The sequence below is a fragment of the Embiotoca jacksoni genome, unplaced genomic scaffold, assembly GCF_022577435.1.
Source record: "Embiotoca jacksoni isolate LCO1_2020_lvr unplaced genomic scaffold, fEmbJac1.0.p SCAF_3, whole genome shotgun sequence".
Taxonomy (NCBI): Eukaryota; Metazoa; Chordata; class Actinopteri; family Embiotocidae; genus Embiotoca; species Embiotoca jacksoni.
In genome coordinates, this window is record NW_027185381.1 from 6,937,238 (window position 1) to 6,961,884 (window position 24,647).

Sequence of the window (24,647 nt, forward strand, 5' to 3'; positions counted from 1 at the left end):
ATGATATTTTATTGCTCCAGTCGGTTCTCTTTGTGCTGTGATTTCACTGATGGTACTAGTTGAAGCTTAGTGATATTTCATGTACTCATTACCGTGCACGGACTTCCTGTCTGTGTCACAGAACCTTTTCAGAAAGTTCATTTTGGAAAGTGTTCGACTTGAATTGATGCTCCTGAGAAACTCAATCAAGACATGAAGCACAAAATCTGTGAAATGCTGAGATCGCCTCTCCCTTTCCCACTAGCTTTTAACATGGATTATCTTTTATCTTTTGCATTTCTTGATCTGTTTTCCTAATAAAGATAAACTACACTGCATGGAACAGTGAATAAAATCTTTATTTCATGCTTTTCAACATTTTCTTGGCAAACATTAAATGAACTTCAGAGTACAAACTGTGGTAACACAAACATAAAGTGACTCTGAAACAGAAGCCAGACTTGAAACTTTTACGAGAACAAAATCTTTGACACATTAAAATAGATTAAAACTGTGACACTGTGGTTTTTCAACTCTAAATACACCTGGCAACTGCAGATTGAATGATGTCATCCAGACTGTCCACCTGAAAAAAAAAAAAGCCCAGAGGTGGTTTGATCTCATTCAGTGTCCTACATGTTTCACACGGCTCTTCATTCATCTCTAAATCTAACTACAAATCTAATACCGAACTCACTGTAACAAGACTGGCTTAATAATAAGGCCGGCAATTTCCCAAACATTTTCAATACTAGTACTGATACCTTGACTTCAATACTGATTCCTGATCAATACTTTATTCTCAACCAATTTTCTGAAATCCATTCTAAGAAAAAGACAATGACATTACACATTATGGTTACAATCTTTAGCTGTCAGCAGTTTAGAGGGGGAGAGTGTTGGATGACATTTATTGAGCCTGAGTTAACAGCACAAGTGAATCTCCTTCTCATTGTGTGTGTGTGTGTGTGTGTGTGTGTGTGTGTGTGTGTGTGTGTGTGTGTGTGTGTGTGTGTGTGTGTGTGTGTGTGTGTGTATTCATGGCCGGGTGGGGACGGGGGAAAAGGGGAGGGGACAATAGTCAATAAATAATCTCATAGTTTGGAGCAAATTTTGAAGAGTATTTTTCCTTGAAAGTCCCGTCCCGTTCTACCTGTAGAATAGTTTTACCTTATTGCCTTCTCCCACATTGAGGTTGTTGAGCTTGTAGACGGACACTTGGCCGCCAGTGTCTCCTACCAAGATGCAGTCTGTCCCTTTGGCAAACAGCAGGCACGTCAGCTTCACAAAAGGCATAGTGTGGTGGACGATGGTTGGGAGCACGCTGAAAGGAGAGGTGTATAGCTACTGGGTTATTTCTGGCTAGAAAAAAAAAACCAGTAAGTGATGGTGAGCGAGACAGAGCTCGAACCAGATAGGGTGACTCACATGCTCGAATTCAGGTCCCAGATCTCCACCTGTTGTCTGTTAATGACTCCAAACACTGTGGGCCATTTAGGGGACCACGTGGCGGTGTACACGTCGCTCTTGATCGATGTGAAGCTCAACACAGGGTTAGAGCTGTCCTGCTTCCACAGCTGGACGGTCCAGTCGGAGGAGCAGCTCAGGAACACATCTGGACTAAATGGTGACCATTCAACGTGGTTCACGGGGCACTGAGGGAGAGCGAGATATGGTGTGGAGGCAGAATGATGCAGCAACTGATCTATCGCTCTCTTTTTACAATTCTTTTGAATTACAGTATAAGTGGTAGTAAAACAGCATCAATGAAGAACAAAGACAATTGAGACAAGTGCGGAGCAGTTCTCGTATTTATCATGATCATCGCAGGTTTGGTCTAAAGCTGGAAGTTAAAGCGTCTTCCATGAGACTGAAGAGTCTGTAATGCGATAAGACATCGCTTGTTATCTTGCTGCTGCAGCTTCTAGTCTTTTCTGTCTTACATATGATGCTAAAAACTGCTGTACTCACATTTCCAATATGACAGAGTCAAAGGTTTTACCCGAACAGACTTACAAAGTGTTTTTGGTACGTTTCCAGAACACGCTGATTGTTGGAATAGTGGCACTTGTGGATGGAGCCCTCCCATGTGCCAACCAGATAGATACCTGAGTCCTGCAAAACAAGTGTTTCAAAGTCATTTTGAGAGCAACACAATCTGAAGGAAAATGTTAATTGTCATTTTGAATCCCGACTGTCTTGAAGAAAGGAAAAACAAAATCTGATTTCCATGGACAGACATTTTTCAGCCCACGGACTTGGCACACTTTCATTTTCTGGGGACAAACTTACTGTTGGATGGAAGTCCACACAAAGAACCGGGGTCACTTTTGACATGACATTCTTCTTCTTGTTCCATTCAGTCTTCTTCTTTTGTTCTTTAACCCTCTTTAGCTTCATCAGGTCTAAGAACAGGTGATTTTAGAGAGCATACAGATATCATGATGATTATTATTTTTGTGTTAAAGCGCTGCTGTGTACAGGTCAGCCTGTAAATAATTTACAGAGAGGTATTATGTGTTCCCAACTACCTTTAAAATTCCAAAGAGGTATGAAACAATTTCCATCTTTTTAAATTGTTGGATCAAAAGGGTGGAACGTTAAGAGTCGCTGGTCACGGTTCGGGTCATGTTTGTATTGTTTTGTTTGTTTGAAATAGGCTGTGAGCCATACGCCGAAAAAACAAAAAAATCAGATAGTTATTAGAAAAAAAACAAGCCTTACACCAATAAAACAGTGAAACATCCACCTGCATCGTTTCGGTCTGCTGTCTGGGAGCGTTACAGGTTTAGTGTTGCCTCTGACGATAATGGAAATAGTGGTGGATAAAACGGCAACTGTGTGTAAGCACTGTTCATCACGTGTCACCACGGTGTATTCCCGACAGTGAGAGGAGGAGGGAGTCGGGTAGGAAAGAGCAACTCCTACTTCCTGCAGCATTTAAACATCCTCTCCATGCTGGTTCACACAAGGCAACTCCAGATCTAAAGCACTGTGGGTGTTTATAGCAGAAGATAAGTGGCCACATGCTGTTGTGGAGGATGCAGGATCAACATATGATGAAGTACATGCTAAAGTACCCCCCCCCCCCAAGACACTTCAGATGCACAGTAATTATTGTACTTTAGGAACACACTAGATGAGGAATTGTTAAAGAATTGTCCAACACCGCCTTCACAGCTCTGACTGCAGACAGATGGACCTGCAGGGCTGCTGAAAGTTACCGTGACTGTTCACTGCATCACTTCAGAGTGGGAGAAAACAAGATCCATTTTGCAGACACACCTCTCTCAAGAAACACACACAAGCAAGCATCCCTGTGATGCACTTAATGTTGGTGCTCTTTGTGTGTTTAATGTGGCCATTTGTATTCCTTTAATTAAGAATTGACTATGAAATCAAATCACCCCCACAACCATAAAATTTACCAAACTGAACCAAAAACTGGCCACAAAACCATTATATGAACCAAACTGTAAATTTTGTGAACCATTCCACCCCTATTGAATAAGTTATGATATAAAATGATACATTAATTGGTATCAAGTGATTCAATTATCTTTAAGGTGAGGTAACTCAAAGGTTGATCTTCTGAACATGTTTTGCTCTGAAATGATCAAAGATGTTTTATCTAGCTTCACTCTTTAAGAGACTTTATCATTATGTTGTAATTACAGGGTTAAAACCAAAGGCTGCTGCAGACTACGTTACCCAAACAGTCAAGACTGTTGCTGAAGCTGGCGAAGAACCACTTGGTAACCCTGCCATCTGCTGACACAGAGATGAGCACTTCATCTCTGTCCTCCCAAACTGATCTCAGCTCTTGTTTAGTCCAGGTGATCTGCCACACCGGGCGCACGTGCTTTTTGGTACAATTACTACAAAACAAAAACAATGAGGAAAGCAGAGTGTTGAAACTTTTTTCTGAAAATATGATGTGACAGCTTATTTCCAAGCTCCTCCGTCCACACACACACACACACACACACACACACACACACACACACACACACACACACACACACATGCGCGCGCGGTGTGTAGTGCTCACCTGTTGTTGGCGAGCAGCGCAGCGCTGCCTTGAAACTGGACGTTGTAGATGGCGATGGTGCCATCGCGCATCCCCACAGCCAGCTGGTCGGGCTTGTTGGCAGAGAAATCCAAGGACGTCACAATGTCATGACAGTGGAAGACGCGCTGCGGCAACTGAACAGAGGACACAGATTTAAACGGACTTACTTTGCATATCGCTTTACTCCCAGCACCGTCATAGTGACAGGAACAATGAAACTAAGTTAAACCTGCCCTTTAAATTCAAAATTTACTCAGAACACAAAGGACAGACAAAATCATTTTAGATGTGCCTTTCTAAAGTCCCTTTTCCACCCCCAGTCCAGTTCCACTCTCTGCTCCACTCGGCTCTACTCTCTTTGGAACCAGGTGCTTCTCCGGATTTCGTTTTCCGCTGCAGATGGTGGCACATCAATGCGGCTTCGTTACTGAAGCGACCCGGCATGAAACCGCCGTGACGTCGACTTCAAGGCGAAACACACACTCGCAGAATTTGTTTGTCAGCAACGGCACACCTCCTCAATTGACCACGGTGTGATTTAGAGGGCTGCCATTGATCGAGTAGTAGATTAACACACAATTGTTGTTTTGCAAGTGAGTTGAGAGACGATAGGACAGAGGAAGATGATGGCTGCAACATAAGATGATGCACACAATGTATTAACGTACCGTGACGTTGTTGAGGGACCAGTAGCAGATCAAACCAGAGTCACAGTCACGGTAGCCTACTGCCAGGTAATCCTTACACAGCACAAACAGTGGTTAAAGTGTGAGTCTTGTCTCCTGTACGAGAAGCATTCATTCAACAAAGTAAATGTTTACCCACTCTAACTCTAAATGGTACAGCGCTACCACTTCTGCAATCCTTCACAAAGTCTCGATACACTTGGAAAAGTAAAAGTAACATTATAAAAATATGTGTCAAATGTTGCTTGGGAAGAAGCTTCAGAACAAAAAACAACAACCGTAAAAATGAGAATAATGCTGGTGTGCAGAAACTCTTTTGCTCTCAAGCCGCAGCTGCCGTTTGAGTTTTTGGTTCATGGTTTTTGTCTCGTGTTACCGGGTTCTCCTTGTTCCAGGTCATGCAGGTAACGCTGTATCCTTTGGTGAGCTCGCAACTGAACACCCAGAGACATTCCAGATGTGGAGTTAAAGAGCTCTCCTTGTCCTCCTCGCTCTGTTCCTCAAAGTCAGGCTTCGCTGTGCTGTCAGGGTCTGACACAAGCGACATTATTACACAACGCAGCGATACGAAATTTTACTGATCACATTTGTAGCTGTAGTTGAAAGAAGAAGAAAAAGAAGCAGGAGTTTAAATCCACAGGCTTTAAACTAAAGTGGACCACCGGAGAAAGCCGTAACAGAGTGAGTTTACCTTCCAGTACGGGCAGCTCCCTATAAGCAGCCAGCTTGGGCTGGAACATGTTGGCCACAAGGCTCCTCTCTGTTACTAACAAGCTGTTCTTGAACGACTCCAACAGCAGGATTTCCTGGAAGTCTGGCTCCGCACTTAAGCTGATGCCCAACATCTCCATGTCTAACGAGCTGACGGTACTTCCTGGAGAAATGAACCGGGACAAAACGATACACGATAACTGTTTCAAAGTTGTTCTTCGCAAACAGCACAAATAGTTCAAATCTGTTTGACAACAGACGTTAATTCTCCAGTCGGCAGGACTTCAGATTCTGCAGGTGCTGTTACCTGTGAAGCTGCTCATGCTCTTCTCTTTTCTTTTTTGTTTCCCGGCGCTCATGGAAAGCTGTGCCTGTTCAGCTTTCTTTCTTTCAGTGGTTTCATCCTGCTGACAGAACGACTCGTACATGTCCCTCACAGAAGCCAATGTGTCTGTGGACATGAGACAATTTCAACCGTTCACTTTTAAAAACTGCAAACGACAAAAAAAAAGCATCACACTTTAGCTAATATTTAGATAGTGTACCAAAAGTGATGGATTGTGAGAAATAGTTTTAGACCTCGGTTACTTTCGCTCTCATCTTGGTCATTATGATGGTGAGCCATACATGCTGTATTTTCTTCTTTTTTTTCCCAGAACAGTCTGGGCTATTCAGATCTCCCATCATTTCATATAATAATACTTGAAAATGTCTTATATTAGTCTTTAAATGTCGTGGTTTTGGTCTTATTTTCCTTTATTTTTGCATCACTCCCCACCCACCAGAGGTTCCCTGTGTGTTTTTTTATACGTTCACGAGTTGGGATGTGTTGGCTGACATTAACTAAAATGGCAGAAGGCCATGAAAGTTCATTTGTTGTTGAACGTGGAGCTAATATATAGTAATTTTAGTCACGGAGAGTTTTTCTTCATAACTATAATAATCGCCTACGTCTGACCTCATTTTTTTCCTCTCTGTGCCTTTGCATTTCCTGAATTAGGTTGCCTGCCTGCTATTTTGTTAAACTGTTAGCCTCTGTGGCTTTTACACACCGTCCATGTTGCCGTTGCCCAGCAACAATGTGCTTACAACTTAACCACTTGAACGCCAAGCATACGGTGCACAAAACTTGTGTTGTGTCGTATCTACGAGCTCACGAGTTTCCCTGGGCTGCATTCTCGCCATCTTCCACCCACTTCACCTCTTCCTGGTTCCTGACCACCTCCACCTGCACTCACTCAGTAACCAGCTACTCAGTTTATATTTTCTCAGTGTGTCCACACTCTTTCCCGGCTTGTAATTTAAACTCTGTTAAGTAATCGGTTCAAGTCTTATTTCCTGGAATCTATACTTTGTTTTTTTGACTCTGCTTTTCGCTGCGTTTGTTTTCCGCTGCCTCCACCTCGTATTCCTACTAATGTTCAGGTGTTAAGTTCTTGCATTTGCCTCATCCCCATGTGTTTGTGTGAATTTGTGTACTTACACTACTTGACAATGCTTTATCGCACACAGAAACAACTAGTATCATCAGAAAGGGTCAGTTCTGCTGTTCGTTGTGATATACGGTACAATGTGAAGCGATCAGGACTTTAATCAACCAAGAAACAGGAGCGTGAAAATAGGAGGACTTTTACTTAAGATATCTTAATAATGCAAATATTTCAACAAATAAGCGACCAACATCATTACCAAGCTGATAGCTGTGCAATGAGGAGTAGTTCAAAACATGAGCAGGTGTGGAGATAGACAGACCTCTACGCAGATATAACTGAGTAATCGGATGTCATTTCAGAATAATGTTTCTCCTGCATGCACTGGGTGTCTGTTGGGGTTAAGTTTGAGGGGCAACAACATTACTTCGACTGAACTGATCACCATTGATTATCATGTTTGTGAAGTTTGGACTGACTCTTCACGGAAACATTGTCATGTGACACCAGCTGTGGAAAATGAAGCCTTACCTTTATCAACCATGATTAATTTGTCACTCTGGATCTGTTTGGTCTTTGGTACTCCATTGAACGTCTGCATCGATCTCTCTACATACTTTTCATTGCCCATCCGGTTCTTGCAAAGATCAACATAGTGGAGGTTTCTCTCTCTGCAAGAAGGTGAAACATCTCAACAGCCTCTTACGACAACCGTTAACCTGTCAGCAGAGCCACTCGCTCACCTAGTTGCTTCTGCATCCTCGGCATCCTCTGCTATAAGGGTGCAGGGCATGTCCAGCAGTAAAATGGCATCCGTCTCAAGCAAGATGCATCCGGCCTCATCCAGCGTCCGGTCTGTCACACGTTGTTTCACGTCATGTGTTTTCTTCGGCACGTCTGGCAGTTAACAAAACGCAAAAAAGAAAGGTACAAGATATGCACATGTAAAATACCACGCAAGAATGGAATGAAAATCTATAATGTAGATGATTTATCATACTCTTTCATATGAAAAATAATTACCAGTAGAAGGGTGTACCACGAAGCAAGTTCAACACACCCAGGCGTTCTTTGTCTGAGCTGGATCAACAAAGCGGAAACTCACGGAGATAATCGCTACTACGACGGTGGTCTTCAACTTTTAGTTTCTGAGTGCGTTTACATAAAGGGGGGAGGTGTTCATAGCCTCTGACCAATCACAAGCATGGACAAGTGTACTGGCGGCAAAGCGACTTATTTTACAAACAAGGAGCACATTATAATTTTCTCAAAATATGAGGAAGTTAAACTCCGGAGGTGTCAAACGGACTGAGGAGCAAATCATAATGAATATAAAAACATAATTCAAAGCGGTTACATCATATCTTATGAGTATAAGAAGTGCAATGCTTTAGTGCTTCAGTCAGTCTCTGCTGTGGGATGATCACTCCGATCACTCCGATCACTCAGAGGTCCGTCTCACTCTGCGCCCTGAGCTCCACGGGGTCTGTATGGTTGGTGATGACATTTTTCCAAGAAAATGGATTGGTGAGTCGACGAAGCTTTTGATCTGTTATCTCTCGCATAATCTGCTCCAGACCAAGTTAAGTTTTCAGCATAAGTTACCGCGGTGATCTAGCCAGGTTAAAAGAGAGCCACCTTCGTGACATTGAGAATCCTGGCTTTAGTCTCAACATACCTCGCCAACACACTAATCTCGCTTCGTAGTACATCCTTCAGGAGGCGAAGGTTTTAATGATAAACATAATGCGAATGTGAATTTGAAAAATGAATAATAACTACATGGAGCTGAAAGGTTTATGTCCCTCTCAGCAAAACTATCCTCGGTCTTCTTGTTCCATGTGTCTTTGATGAACAGGCTGGATGGACGGGGGCTATCGATAAACAAGCTGCAAAAACACACACACACACACATCATATATTTATTATTTCCCTTGCCATCATCCCTATCCCAATCACAAAGTTGTGACGCTACAAACAGGTCGCACGTCTTACACTCATCCCTTCGTAAATCAGTTCCAGACCTGCTGTTTGATCAAATCAGCCAGTGTGTGAGAATGATACCTGGAAGAGTGCAAACTAAAGCTTGAAGTGGATGACAGGTTGTCCGATAGTGTGCTGGAGAACATGTCAACCAAAAAATATCTGTCTGGTATGGCCTGGATTTCTGGTGGCTCCACGGGATGCAGCGGCAACGGAGTGACATCCACGCCATTGTCATCCCACAGCTGCAACGACGGGAACCACAGTAACATCATCAGTCACATATTCATAATAATAATAATAATAATAATAATAATAATAATAATAATAATAATAATATTAATACATTTTATTTGTATAGCACCTTTCATACAGCAAGACATGCAGTGTTTGACATAAAAACAAGATATAAAGAACATTTAAAAATATAGAAAAGAAATTAGATGCATGAGAACAGATGAAGAAAACATGAGGAATACATGAGGAACACATGAAGAAAACATGAGGAACACAAGGAACACATGAGGAACACATGAGGAACACACGAGGAACACACGAGGAACACACGAGGAACATACGAGGAACACACGAGCAACACACGAGGAACACACGAGGAGCACACGAGGAACACGTGAGGAACACGTGAGGAACACATGAGGAACACGAGGAACACATGAGGAACACGAGGAATACATGAGGAACACATGAAGAAAACATGAGGAACACGAGGAACACATGAGGAACACACGATGAACACATGAGGAACACACGAGGAACACACGAGGAACACATGAGGAACACATGAGGAACACGAGGAACACATGAGGAACACATGAGGAACACGAGGAACACATGAGGAACACATGAGGAACACGTGAAGAACACGTGAAGAACACATGAGGAACACATGAGGAGCACATGAGGAACACATGAAGAACACATGAGGAACACATGAGGAACACATGAAGAACACATGAGAAACACATGAGGAACACATGAGGAACACATGAAGAACACATGAGAAACACATGAGGAACACATGAGGAACACATGAGGAACACATGAAGAACACATGAGGAACACATGAGGAACACATGAGGAACACATGAAGAACACATGAGGAACACATGAAGAACACGAGGAACACATGAGGAACACATGAAGAACACATGAGGAACACATGAGGAACACATGAGGAACACATGAGGAACACATGAAGAACACATGAAGAACACATGAGGAACACATGAAGAACACATGAGGAACACATGAGGAACACATGAAGAACACATGAAGAACACATGAGGAACACATGAAGAACACATGAGGAACACATGAGGAACACATGAGGAACACATGAAGAACACATGAGGAACACATGAAGAACACGAGGAACACATGAGGAACACATGAGGAACACATGAGGAACACATGAAGAACACATGAAGAACACATGAGGAACACATGAAGAACACATGAGGAACACATGAAGAACACATGAAGAACACATGAAGAACACATGAGGAACACATGAAGAACACATGAGGAACACATGAAGAACACATGAGGAACACATGAGGAACACAGCTCCAACGCTCACTCCACCACTGGAACTCTGAACACCAGGTACGAGCCACCGACTCAGAGCGAAGTGTGTGATGACACTAAGTATGTGGAAACTGGTAATTACACGAACAGCAATGAGGCTAATCGAAGTAAGAGAAACAGCCTCGAAACCACTGCTAGATGGAGATCCAGAAGAGACAAAGGAACAAAGGAACCGGGCGCTATTCTGACAGGGGACGCCAAAACCAAGCATGTTAAAATGGCAAACACCGGAAATCTGTGCTTGGACAACACAACTGTTAAAGAGTGAATGGACCTACTACCAGTTATCCTCTCGACTCGTCCAAGAAGTCTGAGACTTGTGATCCACACGGGGTCTTTTGACATCCTGGGAAAGAGACTCTGGAAAAAGATTTCACCGCGCTGCTGAAAACACCGAGTGACCATCGATCTCAAGATGTGCTTGTTTCCGGACCGATTCCTACTCAGCAAGAAAGGAAGCGAGTCATTCAGTAGAGTCCTGATCCTGAAGACATCAACATGCTTCAGACGTGGGAGACGTTTCGCTGACAGTTTGAACCCTTTCTGGACCTGTGAGGAGTCTTGATGGTGAACATCTGAACTTCACTGGATCCAGACTTCTCGGCACCAACCTACGTCACGCCCCCCCCCCCCCCCCAGACCTACGTCACCCACAGGTGTTTATTTATATTAATCAAACAAACAAGCACGATCAACACATCAACCACTATGAAACTATCACACCATCACGACCGAGACAGGAAACGAGGAGTTTACACCCACAGGTCGTTTCCGGTTGAAGTTACGTACCCGAAGCTTCCGGGCTGCCGTCTGGCCGTCTTTTCCTCTTTTTCTGCTCAGGATCCCCTGTTTCCGACAGCGAAAAGTCGGGGAGCTCCATTGGTGTCTCGACCCTTGACTGCCTCGGTGAGTTTCTGATCCTGAGTAATATGTTGAAGAAGATCTGGAAGGAAAACACGAGGAATATAAAAAAAAAAAAAAAAAAAAGTGGGGTTTGACCGCTCACAGCTAGCTCAGGCAGGCTCAGTGTTTCTCTTGAGATTAAATTTGAGATTTTTCGGTAAAAAAAATAAATAAATAAATCACATTTTATGAAACGGTGAACTTACGAATTGCGCCTCAGACTAGTTTTGTCCATCTTTGTTTCTCAGGAGTGTCTGTTTGTGTTCGTCCAGGACTTTTATTTGAGGCTCGAAGCTACTTTCGCTCCGTTGTGGGAGAACAACGGACGAAGGCTCGCGCCACTGTCAGTTACTGGAGACAGCAGCCTGCTGGTGAAGTTAGACTCACACAGGTGTGCGTCCTCTCAGCTTCACTCCACCTTTTCGATGAACACTTCGCGATACCAACCTGAAACTGACTTCTTACTGAAATAAAAGTACAGAAATGTTTTCTTTCTTTTTGTTTTCTTTTTTTTTTTGGTGTGTTTTTTGATTATTTATTGCGTGATATATTGTTAATATTGCATCAGCGTGTAAAACAACAGATTAGTTTAATTGTTAAATATTGAATAATTCTACCCTGTTAGGTTTATAGATAAGCATTTAAATGTGTGAGGGGGGGGAGCATGGTTTTACTCAACAACATATTGTATGTGTTGGCTTTATCTCAATAAAAATATGAAGCAACTGCAGCTGTGAAGTACTCAGCACAAAGAAATTAGAATCGTACTCAAGTTCAGATCGCTACTCAAATCTACTTTCTGAGATATGAATTGTTGTTATGTCTGAGTGATGAAGGGTTTGTCCGGTGACTGGTTGAAGACATTAATAAAAGGCTTGAAGATAATGAAGGAACATTACGTGTAATTGTACACTAGATGGCAGTAAATATGAGATGCGTCTGTTCCTAAGCTTACTGCAACGCAGCTGTCTCTGTTTCAGATGTTTAACGGAATAATAATAGTAATCCTATTAATACCATAATAAAAAAAACACATCACATAGTCACACTAACAGTGACCTCAACAGTTATACTTGTGTATTTATTCACCTGTTACTTGGTACTAGAACATAATGGTTTTAGTGATATTTGACTGGCTATTCCCTGACAGAGAACCTGTTTGTCTTACAGAGTGCTCAAATACAGACAATTCAGAAAGTAATTAAATTATTTAGCTTCATCCTTAATGTAAACAGGACGTATGTGACCACAGTTTGAAAAACTACAGCAAAGGGTCAGAATACGTAGATCTTTAATGTTTGTATGATTAATCGGGAGTAAAATATTTGCGTGGTTTTAAATATGTGTAGGTGCACGCTTCCAAATTTGGAGAAAAGTTGAACAAACAATTATCCTTGGTTAAATTGACATGTGATAGCCTTGTTTTTCATGTGTGGACCCATAACTTAATAAATTGATTTAAATTGAATGAAGCAAAAATACTTGAGTACATTAGCCAATTTTCATAATGAAAAATATGACAATATCAATATCCTCCAAAATCAGATGGGACCTTGTTCAGTATAAAGCAGTTATAGATAATGGCTGGATCTCATTCTCCATTCATTAACAGACATTCACATGTTGAATATCATGTTCAATTATCATCTGAATCTATAGAAATACAAGATTAATTATGTTTTATATTATGAATTTAAACGAGAGGACAATATCTGCCCTCGACTAGTGTGGAGTACACGAATAAAATTGTAGAAGACGTAATTACTTCATAACTCAAAAATAACAATACTTAATTAAATGTGGTTACTTGTAGGTAATAAACATGGGAAAACGTCCAACCACTTTCGGCTTTTAGGACTACAATTATGGTTGTAGCTGTATAGCTGACGCTGTCAAAAAACAACAACCCACGTGACCAGAGCATCATCGCTCCCCCTCCTCTTCCACCCATCATCCCCCTCTGCATCCCGGAGATAACGGCGGTGTCTGTGCGCCTTTAAGAGCCGTATGTCCTGCTGCCTTCTGCACTAAATCTCCATCGCTGCTCAGTGAGGCCGAGAGAGAAAAAAAAAAAGACAACAAAAAAAACAGGATCAAGACACGGCCATGTCCGCTAGCTCTGCTTTCAACGATGAGAAGGGGGGCTCCTCCAGTGTCGGGGAGCCTGAATATGGTCACGATCCGGCGAGCGGAGGGATTTTCTCCTCCGACTACAAAAGGTACGGAGCCACCTGCCTCGGTGCTGCGCTTTTCGTTTGTCGTATTGCCATATTACCGGGGCAGCTGATGGCGGGGGTGGTGGTGCAGTGCGGGTGCAATTCCCTGTCTGTTAAGGTGCAAAGGAAGTGTGTTTTAATGTCAGTGGTCAGGAGACACACACACACACAGCCTGCAGGCCGACTGAACTTAGTTTGCTGTTAGGCCCGTGATTGAAAGCGGCGTTTTGTGGTCGCGAATCTCAGACCGTAATTCGGCCGCTCAGGCAGACATGGCGGCACCGCTGCTGGTGTTGGCTTTTAATATATGTCTTATTAATCACCTTTGTTGTAAAGCAGCGAGGTTTAGGATGTTTATATGGTCATGTTTGTGAGGTGAGATGTGGACGGCCTGTCAGAGGTGATGTCAGGCCTCAGCTCCAGCGTTTCAGCACCACCCCTGCTGGACAGCGGCAGCAGCTCACATGGACCTGAAACACACTTGAACCTTTTTCTTAAGAGCTTCTGTTATCCCAGTTGGTCTTTATTGTCCTTTTTTATTGTCTTGTTACATATATAGGTATCTGCACAATAGCCAGACCAACACTGTCATAATAATACACATATAATAATGATGTAAAAGTCAAGTTCATTTTATTCATATAGCACATTTTACATACAGGAGTTGTTGCACAACATTAAACAAAGATGTGAAACATTAAAGCCATTAAAGACAAAATAAGCAATAAACAGTCCTAATAGGCCATATAAGCAATAATAGGCCAGAGCGACACATGAGGATATACAACGTACATGGGCACTAATAATGCAAAAAAGAAATATATAGCCTATATAGGCCTATATATAATTATGTTAAAATGAACCCCGAATCTGGAAATGCGAGAAAAAAATAATAATTTAGATTTGAACATTGTAATGAAGTTGACAACCTGATCTGGATTGGGAGGCTGTTCCAAAGTTTTAGAGCTGCCATTGAGACGACCCAGTCGGCCCTAAAAGTCAAAGGGACCACTAAACGCTGTGAGTCCAGTGAGCTGAGCAAGTGACGATGGATTTAGGGTTGCAAAAGAACAGAGAATAGAGGTTGCTCCATTTAAGCACTTCTACGCACACAGTATAATTAAAAAATGAACCAACAGTTTAGTCTCATTACTGATTAATCTGGGGAATATGTGTTGTATTCCTTTATGATTTGGTCTTTAATACATCAGAAAAAAGTTCAAAATGCCAGACACAAGTTCCCACAGCCAAAAAGTAAGGTCCAAACAACAGATTCTTAACCCAAAGATATTCTGACTACCGTAATGTAAGACAAACATGACATTCAGGAGGCTCGAACCTGCCAACATTTTGACATTTTGTTGCAGTGTGAGACATCCAGACAGTGTGTTTGATTATGTGTTACACGTCACACCCCTCTCTCTCTCTCTTTCCTTGTTTCCTGTCCAGCTCTACTCTCAAAGTAAAAAATGCCAAAACAATAACCATTGATTATTTACAGTGCAAAATATCGATCGAAAAACCCACCGTGAATACAGTAATTTAACATCCATATAACTTCAATTAATATGAAAAAAGGCTTTAAAACATTCAAGGATTGCTGACACGACTGCCTTGGTGTGTGACGTTTTAAAGCAGCAATGGATAACTTACAAGTAACTAATGTGGCTAGATAATTCGAGTGCTAATTGTCTGTGTATCACTCAAAAACTGCAAAGTAATTTTGCAGGAAAACTGGTCGGTCAGAAAGAACGCTAAAGTCAGGCGTCCTGCTGGGGAACAATTTGTTCCTCCAGGCTAATGTTTCTCTTCAGACACCAGAGAACTGCCCTCAACTCCACTAATCCACAGTTCAGGAACTAAGTATTAATACAGCAGGCCTTTAATAAAGCAAAGTCAACGAAACACTAAATAATACAAATTTCTATTGCATTTGTCCCACCATTTTGGCATGTACTCTTTAAAAAGTGAGTGAAGGAGTAGATGGATATGATTTTACCGTTGGATTCCTTTTGTTGAATCAGAATCAGAATCAGCTTTATTGGCCAGGTATGTTTACACATACAAGGAATTTGACTCCGGTTGTAGCTGGGGTGCACCAGTGCTGATCGTCCGGGTGCTGGATGTGATGTTTCCCAGCCTCACTTGCTTGAGTTTGTGGTTCATAAATTAAAAATGATATCATCTGGGTTCTCAACCGTTCCCACCCTGGAAGTCCCTGCTGGCTGTTGCTGTTATTAAAAAGGAACCTGCTCTATTTTCTAGAAGGTTACTGAATGAGGCTGCATCGTACTTCTCTGACTAAAACGATGTAGCATTTTGTTGTGCTAACGTCTGTTGCGTCAAACATGGTAGAGCTGGACCAATAACATCAGAGTAACTATTATGGCTGTTATTTACTCCATCATTTTCTTTTAATTAGACAGGGCGGCACGGTGGCATTGTCGCCTCACAGCAAAAAGGTTCGAATCCCGTCCTGGGCCTTTCTGTGCGGAGTTTGCATGTTCTCCCTGTGCTTGCGTGGGTTCTCTCCTGGTGCTCCAGCTTCCTCCCACCATCCAAAAAAACATGCACCTGCCCACATGCCTAAGTGCAAGACACTGAACCCTAAATTGCTCCCGATGCCATCGGTATGTTGTAAGTCACTTTGGATAAAAGCATCAGCTAAATGTAATGTAATGTAGACAGAAGTAAAAATGTCAATGGTGATGGGGACAAGGACACTTTGTGTTTCAATACTGCCAAGCTTGCTCACTTTGGCCCAACAGTTGTAGATGTGTTATTGACTTGATTTGTGGATGTTATAGCCTAAAGCTTAAGGGTGTTAAGTCGACTCTGATTTGTGGAGTCATTCGGTGTAAATTGGCTATTCGGAGAAAGAGAAAATAGTTTATAGAACATAAAAAAGTTTGGCAAGTCTCTGCTAAATACAGTTTTAGTGGTAGAACAGGGTTTGTTCATCATTTAATAAAATTTTTTACAGAAATTCAGGATGTAGATGAGTTCCGGTGCCTCAGAAAAAGAAAACGCTTAATCGATGCTTGGCTCAAGTTATACTGGACTGTTTGTATTGTGCATGTGGCCTCACTATCACAAATGAAATTTCTATGCAAATGTCGCACATAGTTTGATTAAATTTCCAACATATTCACAAAAGAAAATCCTGACTTTGAACATTAAATAAATATGTCCATTTAGGTTTATATGCATTTGAGTTGATTCTGTCTTCTACCATTTCTTGTCTATTCAGTGGTGCAGAAACTTGAGTGTAATGCAAAGTCTTTTCATTCAGTCCATGTCCACTGCATTTAGCTGCAATTTCTCTTATTAATACTGTTTAGCCATGAGGAAAACTCTTAAGAGATTATTGATGTAGATATTAACTGAAAATATTCACAAGTGTAGTTGGATGAAAACATACTGCCACTGATTATAAGGAGAATTCAATAGAAGAGAGCCATTGGTACCGTTTATATTTCCATTGAACACAATCTCACATTAAAATACGACAAGTCAGAAAATCTGCTTTGAAAAAAAAGATGCAAATTGACAATTAGACAGAGCTGACAGACCCCAGTTTACAGTTTTTTACTCTTACCTTAGTTAGTTGATTTCACTTAGATAAAGAGAGTATCATTACCTTTTGTTAAAGGTATCAGTTGACATAAAGGTCTATTATATTGTGTGCCTTTATTTCTCCCTCTGTTGACTATGCAGTATATACAAGGAGACCTTTATTTTGGTGTATGTTTTGGATGAGTAGAATTTCCTTTTGATAAAAAAAACCAAAAACAAAAAAAACCAACGTTATTCATTGTTTCTGTCAATAAACTTTCGCCTTGAGTTGCCTGCTTTAATCTGGCCTGCTTTCTATGCGCACATCTGAGATTGGAAACACTGCATTGCCGTTTACAATGTGGGTCAAGCAAGCAGCATCACAAGCTGTTTTAACATGCCTCTTCTTCTCATTAATTCTCCAGCAGAGGGAGCTCAGTGTTCATGGGTGGCAGGATGTCAGGCTGTGAACTGTGTGACCTGTGGATCTGGAGAAGGAGGTTTTGTCTCTAGGCTGTTTGGCAAACATTAGTCAGTTAAATGCTGCCTTCATTAATTGTTTCCAGTGTGGGCTGGACGTTATTGATATCCAGATCTGTGTTGATGTTTGCTCAGGGAAGGTGGATTAACAAGTTTGTCTGGACACATTATGGTGAAAGTGCCGACTTCAATGTCCTCCTTGGAAACACGTTAGATGTGAAATGTTTCTTCAGTCCTCAAACGATGTAAATTTGTTTCTGTGTTATGACCTTGAGCAACAAAAAAAAAAAATCTGCTTTCTTCTTCTAAAAACTTACTTTAGCACTGAAATGATTTAAATTTGAACAGAGATGCTGATCGATGCCAGCAACTATTTCTTTGCCAGATACCGATTTCAGAAGTGGAAAATCTCCCTTTATTGTGAGGCACTGAAACACAAAATTTAATGCAGCATCTTTTTTTCTTTTATGGGTTACTTGTGTTTTTTCATTTTTCTTTCATGTATTAGATGATTGTTCTGTCATTAATGTGGATAAAGATAAAATGTTTTTGTTTTTAAAGGACATTTTGAGACATAAACTTTTGTCTTGAGAAGCTTAGTTTAGCAGAAAGACTGGGAAAAAACTAGCCTTGGTCTGTCCAAAGAGAATGAAATCTATATTCCAGCACCTCCAGAAGTCGCCTGATTAACATGTTATATCTTGTTGGTTAATTTTCACAAAATCCAAAGGGTAACAATGAGAACAGAGTTATAGTGGCTACACTCACCAAGCACTAAACATAAAGTAGAATCATCCCCTCTCTGATAATGTTGACAAAAGCTTCATAAGAGCATAATGTATGGCAGGGCTGTATTGGACTGCACTATATTACACAGGTGTTCCTAATAAAGTGCTCAGAGAGTGTATGTCCTCCTGTTTCTGGGCTTCATGCAAAGCTAAGATTAGAAAGTGCCATTAAGTTTATCATCAAATTCACAACAAGAAAGAGAAGAAGTTTATTTCCCAAAATGTCAAATCGGCACTGTGAGGTCGCATAAAGCACCCAAAGGAGACTCGAGGAAGACACTGCGCCCGCCCGACATATAGTTTGACACATAACCTGGCATAAAACCACAAACTGTTGCCTTTACAGTTTTTGTACAACCTGATCAAACATATCACATGTTTCCTGGTCAGCTTTAGAGGGGCTGGTTAGTGAGGTTTGTTTCCTTTAAAGTGAGAGTCTGTAGGATTTAGTAGCATCTAATGGTGAGGTTGCAGATTGGGAACCACTTGTATTATTAGTTATGAAAGGCCCTCTCTAGAGACAGTGTTTGGTTTGTCTCTCCTGGGCTTCTGTAGAAAGATTCATGAGGACATGAAGATCTCCTTCAAAAGTCATGAAATCACAAGAAATGGTTGGTTCAGGTGATTATACACCTATGAAAATGTAATTATGAAAATATGTTCAATTTCTGCCAATACATTCCACTAAATCCTACAAAACTAACCTTTGAATAGGGAAGCTAGCTGTTTGCTGGTGGTAGACTCACATTTCTCACTTTCTGTAAATCCATTTGTACACTTGGATGTGGTACACAACGTTTTAGTACACTTAATTGCATAGTGTGTGAATTTTACCAGGGTGTTGTTGTCTCAAATCACACACAGCTGTTGTGTATTTATGGTAATGGAGAACCGCATTTGAATACATCGCCTGCCAACATATCTGCCAGTTTTGTTTGGTCATTTAACTTAAAAATGACCTTGTTTTTGTGCCCCCTGTGTCACGCTCATGATAAACATACTGAACAGTATTGTGGTACTTAGTAAAAAATAAAAAAAAATGTATGTGGATATGTGCAACTTGTATTTGTATGGTGCTGTATGCTACAACAGCAGGAGCTTCGTCAACCGCCAATTTCAACAGTTGGAAAATATGTCTGTGGTTGCTCCCTTCCAGCCAAGATGCCATTGTGTGTGGCAAGTGTCTGGTATTTCATATTAATTTTTTTGACGGTTGTGAGTACACCATTTAGGTCCTGTTTGTGCTATAACATGTTGTCAGATGGCAACATGTTTATAATGCTGTAAAAACAAATGCAATGTTGGATATAAACCTGAGCCTAAACCTGAGGACCATTTAGGTCCTGTTTGTGCACTAACATGTTGTCATATGGCAACATGTTAGTGCACAAACAGGACCTAAATGGTGTACTCATAACCTGAAGTGCATAAGTGCTCTGCACTGTATGCAAATTGAGACATAGCCATGAGAGTGGTACCAACCTTCTCATCTAACTCTGATAACACAATGCAGCTTTTTAAACCACAAGAGATACTAATTGATGAAAGTCGGATACACTTTGGACAAGAAAAGGAGAAAATCTAAGTAGGACTTAGCAGCAGCAGTCTGTTGTTATCAGAATGATAAGAGATTTGCAGAGCTGGATCTTCTTGGGATGTTTTGAAGAAAGCCTGTGATGTTCCTTTTTTTTTCTGTTCATTGGAGATTACTTTAAATTGAGAACCAGGAGATCAAAGAGTGCAATTTGTTAAATCATCAAAATTAGTTTCTGAAGTGACTGCAGGAGGACATTTTCTCAGGTTTATATCCAACGTTGCATTTGTTTTTACAGCATTATAAAACACACTGTACTTGGACTGTCATGTTCAGTGTAATTCACTGTAAATGTGGCAGCCCCCGGGGTCTCTTGATGACATCACGGGTTAAAAATCATATTAGTCTTTAGCAAATGTCAACAGATCCTGACGAAGCTGTTACGGACGACAGGAAGAGCATATGTGTAATGTGCCTTAAGCCAGTTATTTTGGTTCGAGCCTAAAAGAAATGAGTGGGAGAGAGAGAGAGAGAGAGAGAGAGAGAGAGAGGGAGATGTCCTCATCACGACACTGCCAGAAAGCTGAGTCATGTAAGATGATAAAAAAAAAACCAAAAAAAAAAACGGGGCACCACGCAGACTATAGAAAATGGACAAGACAGGAACATTTTTTAAACATAATGAGCAAGTAGACTGAGGAATATTTCAAAGCATCTGTCGGGTGTCAGCAGAGGTTTGTTGGCAGTGAGCGCAGGTGAAGGCAGATAAAGAAAGCTGCGATAGAGGGAGAGTCAATGTGAATGAGGGAAGTGAGATTTGTCGTTGTTGATGGGAAGAGTCGGAGCAAAGAGGACAGGCGCGAAGGGGAGGGGAGTGGTAACGGTGGCAAGAGGCTGTGTCATAGTTAGTGAGCTGTATGGATGTGAATATGTGGACATATTATGTACGCACAGAGAGGCTGCTGCAACAGGAACCACATGAGCAGCGGGAGGAGCAGCGAGAGGAGAGGCGTCACGGCAAATAAAAGTCCACGCCCCTTGCCGAGCATCCATTTACTGAGCAGCTGATGTCGGCCGCTCCGCTGGATGCGCACAGACTCAGCAGGAACAGAAGGAGAAATAAAAAAACCTACAGGGCTCCGGAGCTCCGCTGGATTTGGATTACAGCTCTCAGGCAGCAAAATATATCAACCTTCCCACAGTGGAGCATTTGTGAAGAGGATTGTTTTGCCAGTCGTGCACATTGGATTTCCACATTGGATATGCCTCACCTTAGAGGGAAGGAGTATTTGTAACAGAAGCTGACGCTGCTCTTTGTTGTGTGAAAACTGTCTGAGAAGCACCGAGAGGATTCTGACTGATCAACAGCAAAGGTTTGCTGAAGAAAACTGCCCCACTGTCTATTTCTACCTGCGGTTCTACAGGTTGAGACTGAAGTTTCAAAGATGACCACCATGCAAAAGCTCCTGCAGCTGCCGGTGAACGCGGTGAACATCGTGAAGACGGTGCAGAGTCAGGTCCAAGGCCAGGAGGAGGACAAGAGCCCTGTGCTGAGCCCCGATAGCGGGCATCACTCCTGGTACAGCGCCCTCCAGCCCGATGAGCTGCGCTACCTCCGATCTGGAGGTACAGGTGGAGGTGGGGGAGGCAGTGGAGACCAAGAGGAACGAGCCCGGCTGGAGGAAGGTGGCGGTGGGGGCAGTTTCCAAACTCAGCCGTTGCGGTAGGATAATCGAGACCTGTTCGAGCCTTCCATGCTCCACTCATATTTAAAGGCATTCAGCTTCTTTTCTTTCCAGGGCAGAATGCAGGACAAGTTTAAGATGTTGGACTAACAGAATAATACGAGTGTAGGTTAGTGGAGTTCGAATTGCACACGGTGGGTTGCAAGAGAAATTTTACTTTTCTCCAGTCTTTGCCTCTGTATAATGAAATACTGGAGCCTTTTGCCACCTGAAGTGTCCAATAAAATACCAACTTATAGTAATTATTTATAATCATTTTAGATAAATACCAAAAAATACCCTCTGCAGAGTCCAAAGTCACATTTTTAAATATCTAATATTTTTCCAACCACGAGTCCAAAACCCAAAGACATTCAGTTTACAGTGATGTAAAACATCCTCATTGGAGAAGCTGGAATCAGAAAATATCTGACCCTTCTGTTAAAAAGCAGTTAATTGATTATTAAAATAGTTACCAATTTATATTCTGTTGACCGACTTTCAACTCTTTCAAGTTTCGGCTCACATCTATGGATAACATCTGGGAGCATCGATCTTCAGTTGAATTGCTCACAACACATGAACAGATGCAAAATGTGAAATGGAGTTTTAAGTAGAAAGAGCTTCATTTACAAAAAAGATGGGAGCCACTTGTATTAGATGTTATAGTGCTCTGGAGGGGCCCTGGTCAGTAAGAAGACTTGGTACAGACATCAGAGAAGGGACAAACAGTATAGCTTCTCTGTATTAGTGCTATTCCAATAGAAGATGACTTAGTAGACAGACCGACTGTATCAAACAGAGGCCATAGCGGCTTCTCTAATTAATTAGACTGCAAACCTCTAAAGTGAAAAGCAAATGTAGAACTCTTCAGAAATAGATTTGCATCAAGAGAGATATAATTACACGTTTAGATTTTATTGGGTCATACCTACAAGCTACAGTCGTTCCTTTTAAGTTGACAAGTTGAGAGCTGTACTGAAGTTCTGGTTGGTTTTAAGAGGCAAATTTTATATCTGTTGCGGTGGAAAAACAAGAATTGTCTCTGCTGAAAGAGTCGGCTTATGTAAAACAGCCTAACCAGCTGCTTATAAATGCAAGCTGCAACTCTTCAATCTTTCACTCGCCGTTGATTCATGCGAATACATTTTCATATCTTTTCACGTTATTGCGGTCTGTTCTTGGTGAACAAACTGACGTTGCATCTGGAGTTTTATCATTGAAGACTGGCCCTACTTCAATGGAGACTTTCCAGCTGGAGAGTCCTGCTGATCTCTTGGCTTTGATGCCATGTAACCTGACCACTCGAGTGCTCTGTTGTACCACAGAGGGTTCAATAATTCAGAGCTGTTTGTAAATTCAGCTGTTGTTCGGCAGGACGGGACAAAATCCAAAGAAATGAGAGAACCAGTGTTGGTGTAGAGTTACTGCGGGCCCTTTGGGGATGAGCGAAGGAGTAGAAGAACAGTCAAAGGGTCGTTTTTCCTGTAGGTGCTCAAGATGAGGCTTTATTTCAAAAAGAAATGTGCAGAAGTGACATATATGGTTTGTGAAAACACATCAGGGTTTAGCAGATAGTTTGTAGTGCCTGAATGATTGTCACCTTTTTTCTTGGAGCTGCTCTAGAGTATTTTGTCTTGTGGTCCATTAATAACTTCATTTACTGAGTCACTGAGTCTTTCTGTTGGTTGGACATTATATCATGATTTAACTGGAAGAAAGAAGGCTGCAATTGTTGTAAAATGATGTCCCCCCCACCCCACCCCTTTTTCTTCTGTTTTTGAAGCAACCACATGTCCTTAATGATCTTGTCTGTGGTTGCAAATAATTCCACATTGACAGTTTCAATGTTTGGCCACAGCTACAGCAAATGTAAGGATTGTTTTCACGTCCAGTTTTAATTAGATGCTCTAAAGACTTTTTTTTTTTTTTTTTTTATCAAACAAGGCACATAAATCCCTGTCACTTTATTAATTAGTGAGGCTAATCAGGGTTTTAATGAACACAAACTGTGAAACAAATTAAAACTTTTGTTAGGAAGTTTCTCTGCTCTCCCATTCCATCTTGTCAGGTATAACATTAAAATGTCAGCCGAATTTTGAAATTTACTTGTCAACCTGGCCTGTAAATCACGATTTAGTGATTTCCTCTTACCTCGAAAGCTCGTTGAAAACATCTAGAGAAATGATTGGAACTCTTTACATTCAGCTGTAGTTCATAAATATGGAAAAAGACAGTTATAGTATTGCAAAAACAAAGTCAAAACAACATCATGTGGTTGCAGTGTATTTTAACAAGACTGTCACCAATTCAAATTCATTCATTTATAGTTGATTACTGTAAGTCCTGTATAATTCATGAATATCTGTGTCCAATTTTAAGTAAAAAAAAAAAATGTTAGACATCAAAATTTGTCAGTCAGTGTATATGAAGATGTGATGCTATCCATCTACTGGTCAACATTTGTACCTTTTTGTGAGTCTGCAGCCAGTTAAGCTCCCACTTGTCTTGTGAAATATCCCAACATCCATCACATGGATGGCCACAAAATTCGGAACAGACATTCATTGTTCCCAGAGGATGAATCCCAATGACAGTAATGATTCCCTGACCAGGTTAAGTGTTTATTTATCCTATAAAATATCCCAGAATCTATTGCACGGATTGGCACAAACTTTGGTACAGACGTTCATGGTTCCCAGAGGATGAATCCCCTGGGTTTTGCTTTCAGTGTTGCAACAACATTGACATTTGTGCATTTAAGTGGAATGATATTCATACCTGCAACACACATTCTTGCAGGATGAGCTGTCAAAATGTTTATGCTCCCTTAACTTTTCATCCAGTTCCAACATCAAGTCAAACCTGTAATTTGTCCTATGCCTCAGCTTTGTGTTTAGTCGTAATTAGCAAATATTAGCATAGATTTAAACTAAGATTGTAAGGATAGTGAACAGTAGCTGATGCTTGCCTTCACC

General features: G+C 41.3%; 2 protein-coding genes across 7 annotated transcripts in view; one reads left to right on the forward strand and one right to left on the reverse strand.

The window, feature by feature from the left end:
- Nucleotides 1–317: 317 nt before the first annotated feature.
- LOC138205930 (dynein axonemal intermediate chain 4-like) lies at nucleotides 318–11,349 on the reverse strand. The gene is made up of 14 exons (XM_069162299.1): nucleotides 11,259–11,349; nucleotides 7,622–7,775; nucleotides 7,410–7,549; nucleotides 5,756–5,899; nucleotides 5,429–5,611; nucleotides 5,114–5,268; nucleotides 4,720–4,791; nucleotides 4,031–4,185; nucleotides 3,691–3,857; nucleotides 2,272–2,384; nucleotides 1,996–2,094; nucleotides 1,408–1,634; nucleotides 1,150–1,303; nucleotides 318–565 (listed from the first exon to the last, which is right to left on the reverse strand). Exons 1-14 carry the CDS (start codon nucleotides 11,347–11,349, stop codon nucleotides 515–517), a joined length of 1,905 nt encoding a protein of 634 aa, XP_069018400.1. The 3' UTR covers nucleotides 318–514.
- A 1,987-nt stretch (nucleotides 11,350–13,336) lies between these two features.
- Nucleotides 13,337–24,647, forward strand: part of LOC138206745 (AP-3 complex subunit beta-2) — a 48,018-nt gene continuing 36,707 nt past the window's right edge. For 3 of the 6 annotated variants that reach the window (XM_069163705.1, XM_069163704.1, XM_069163706.1), the window contains exon 1: nucleotides 13,337–13,591. In XM_069163705.1, coding sequence (XP_069019806.1) covers nucleotides 13,479–13,591 — 113 coding nt within the window. In that variant the 5' untranslated portion in view covers nucleotides 13,337–13,478. Of the gene's footprint in view, nucleotides 13,592–20,558; nucleotides 21,669–24,647 lie in introns of those variants that run through there. The other 3 variants (XM_069163701.1, XM_069163703.1, XM_069163700.1) reach the window with 2 other exon arrangements.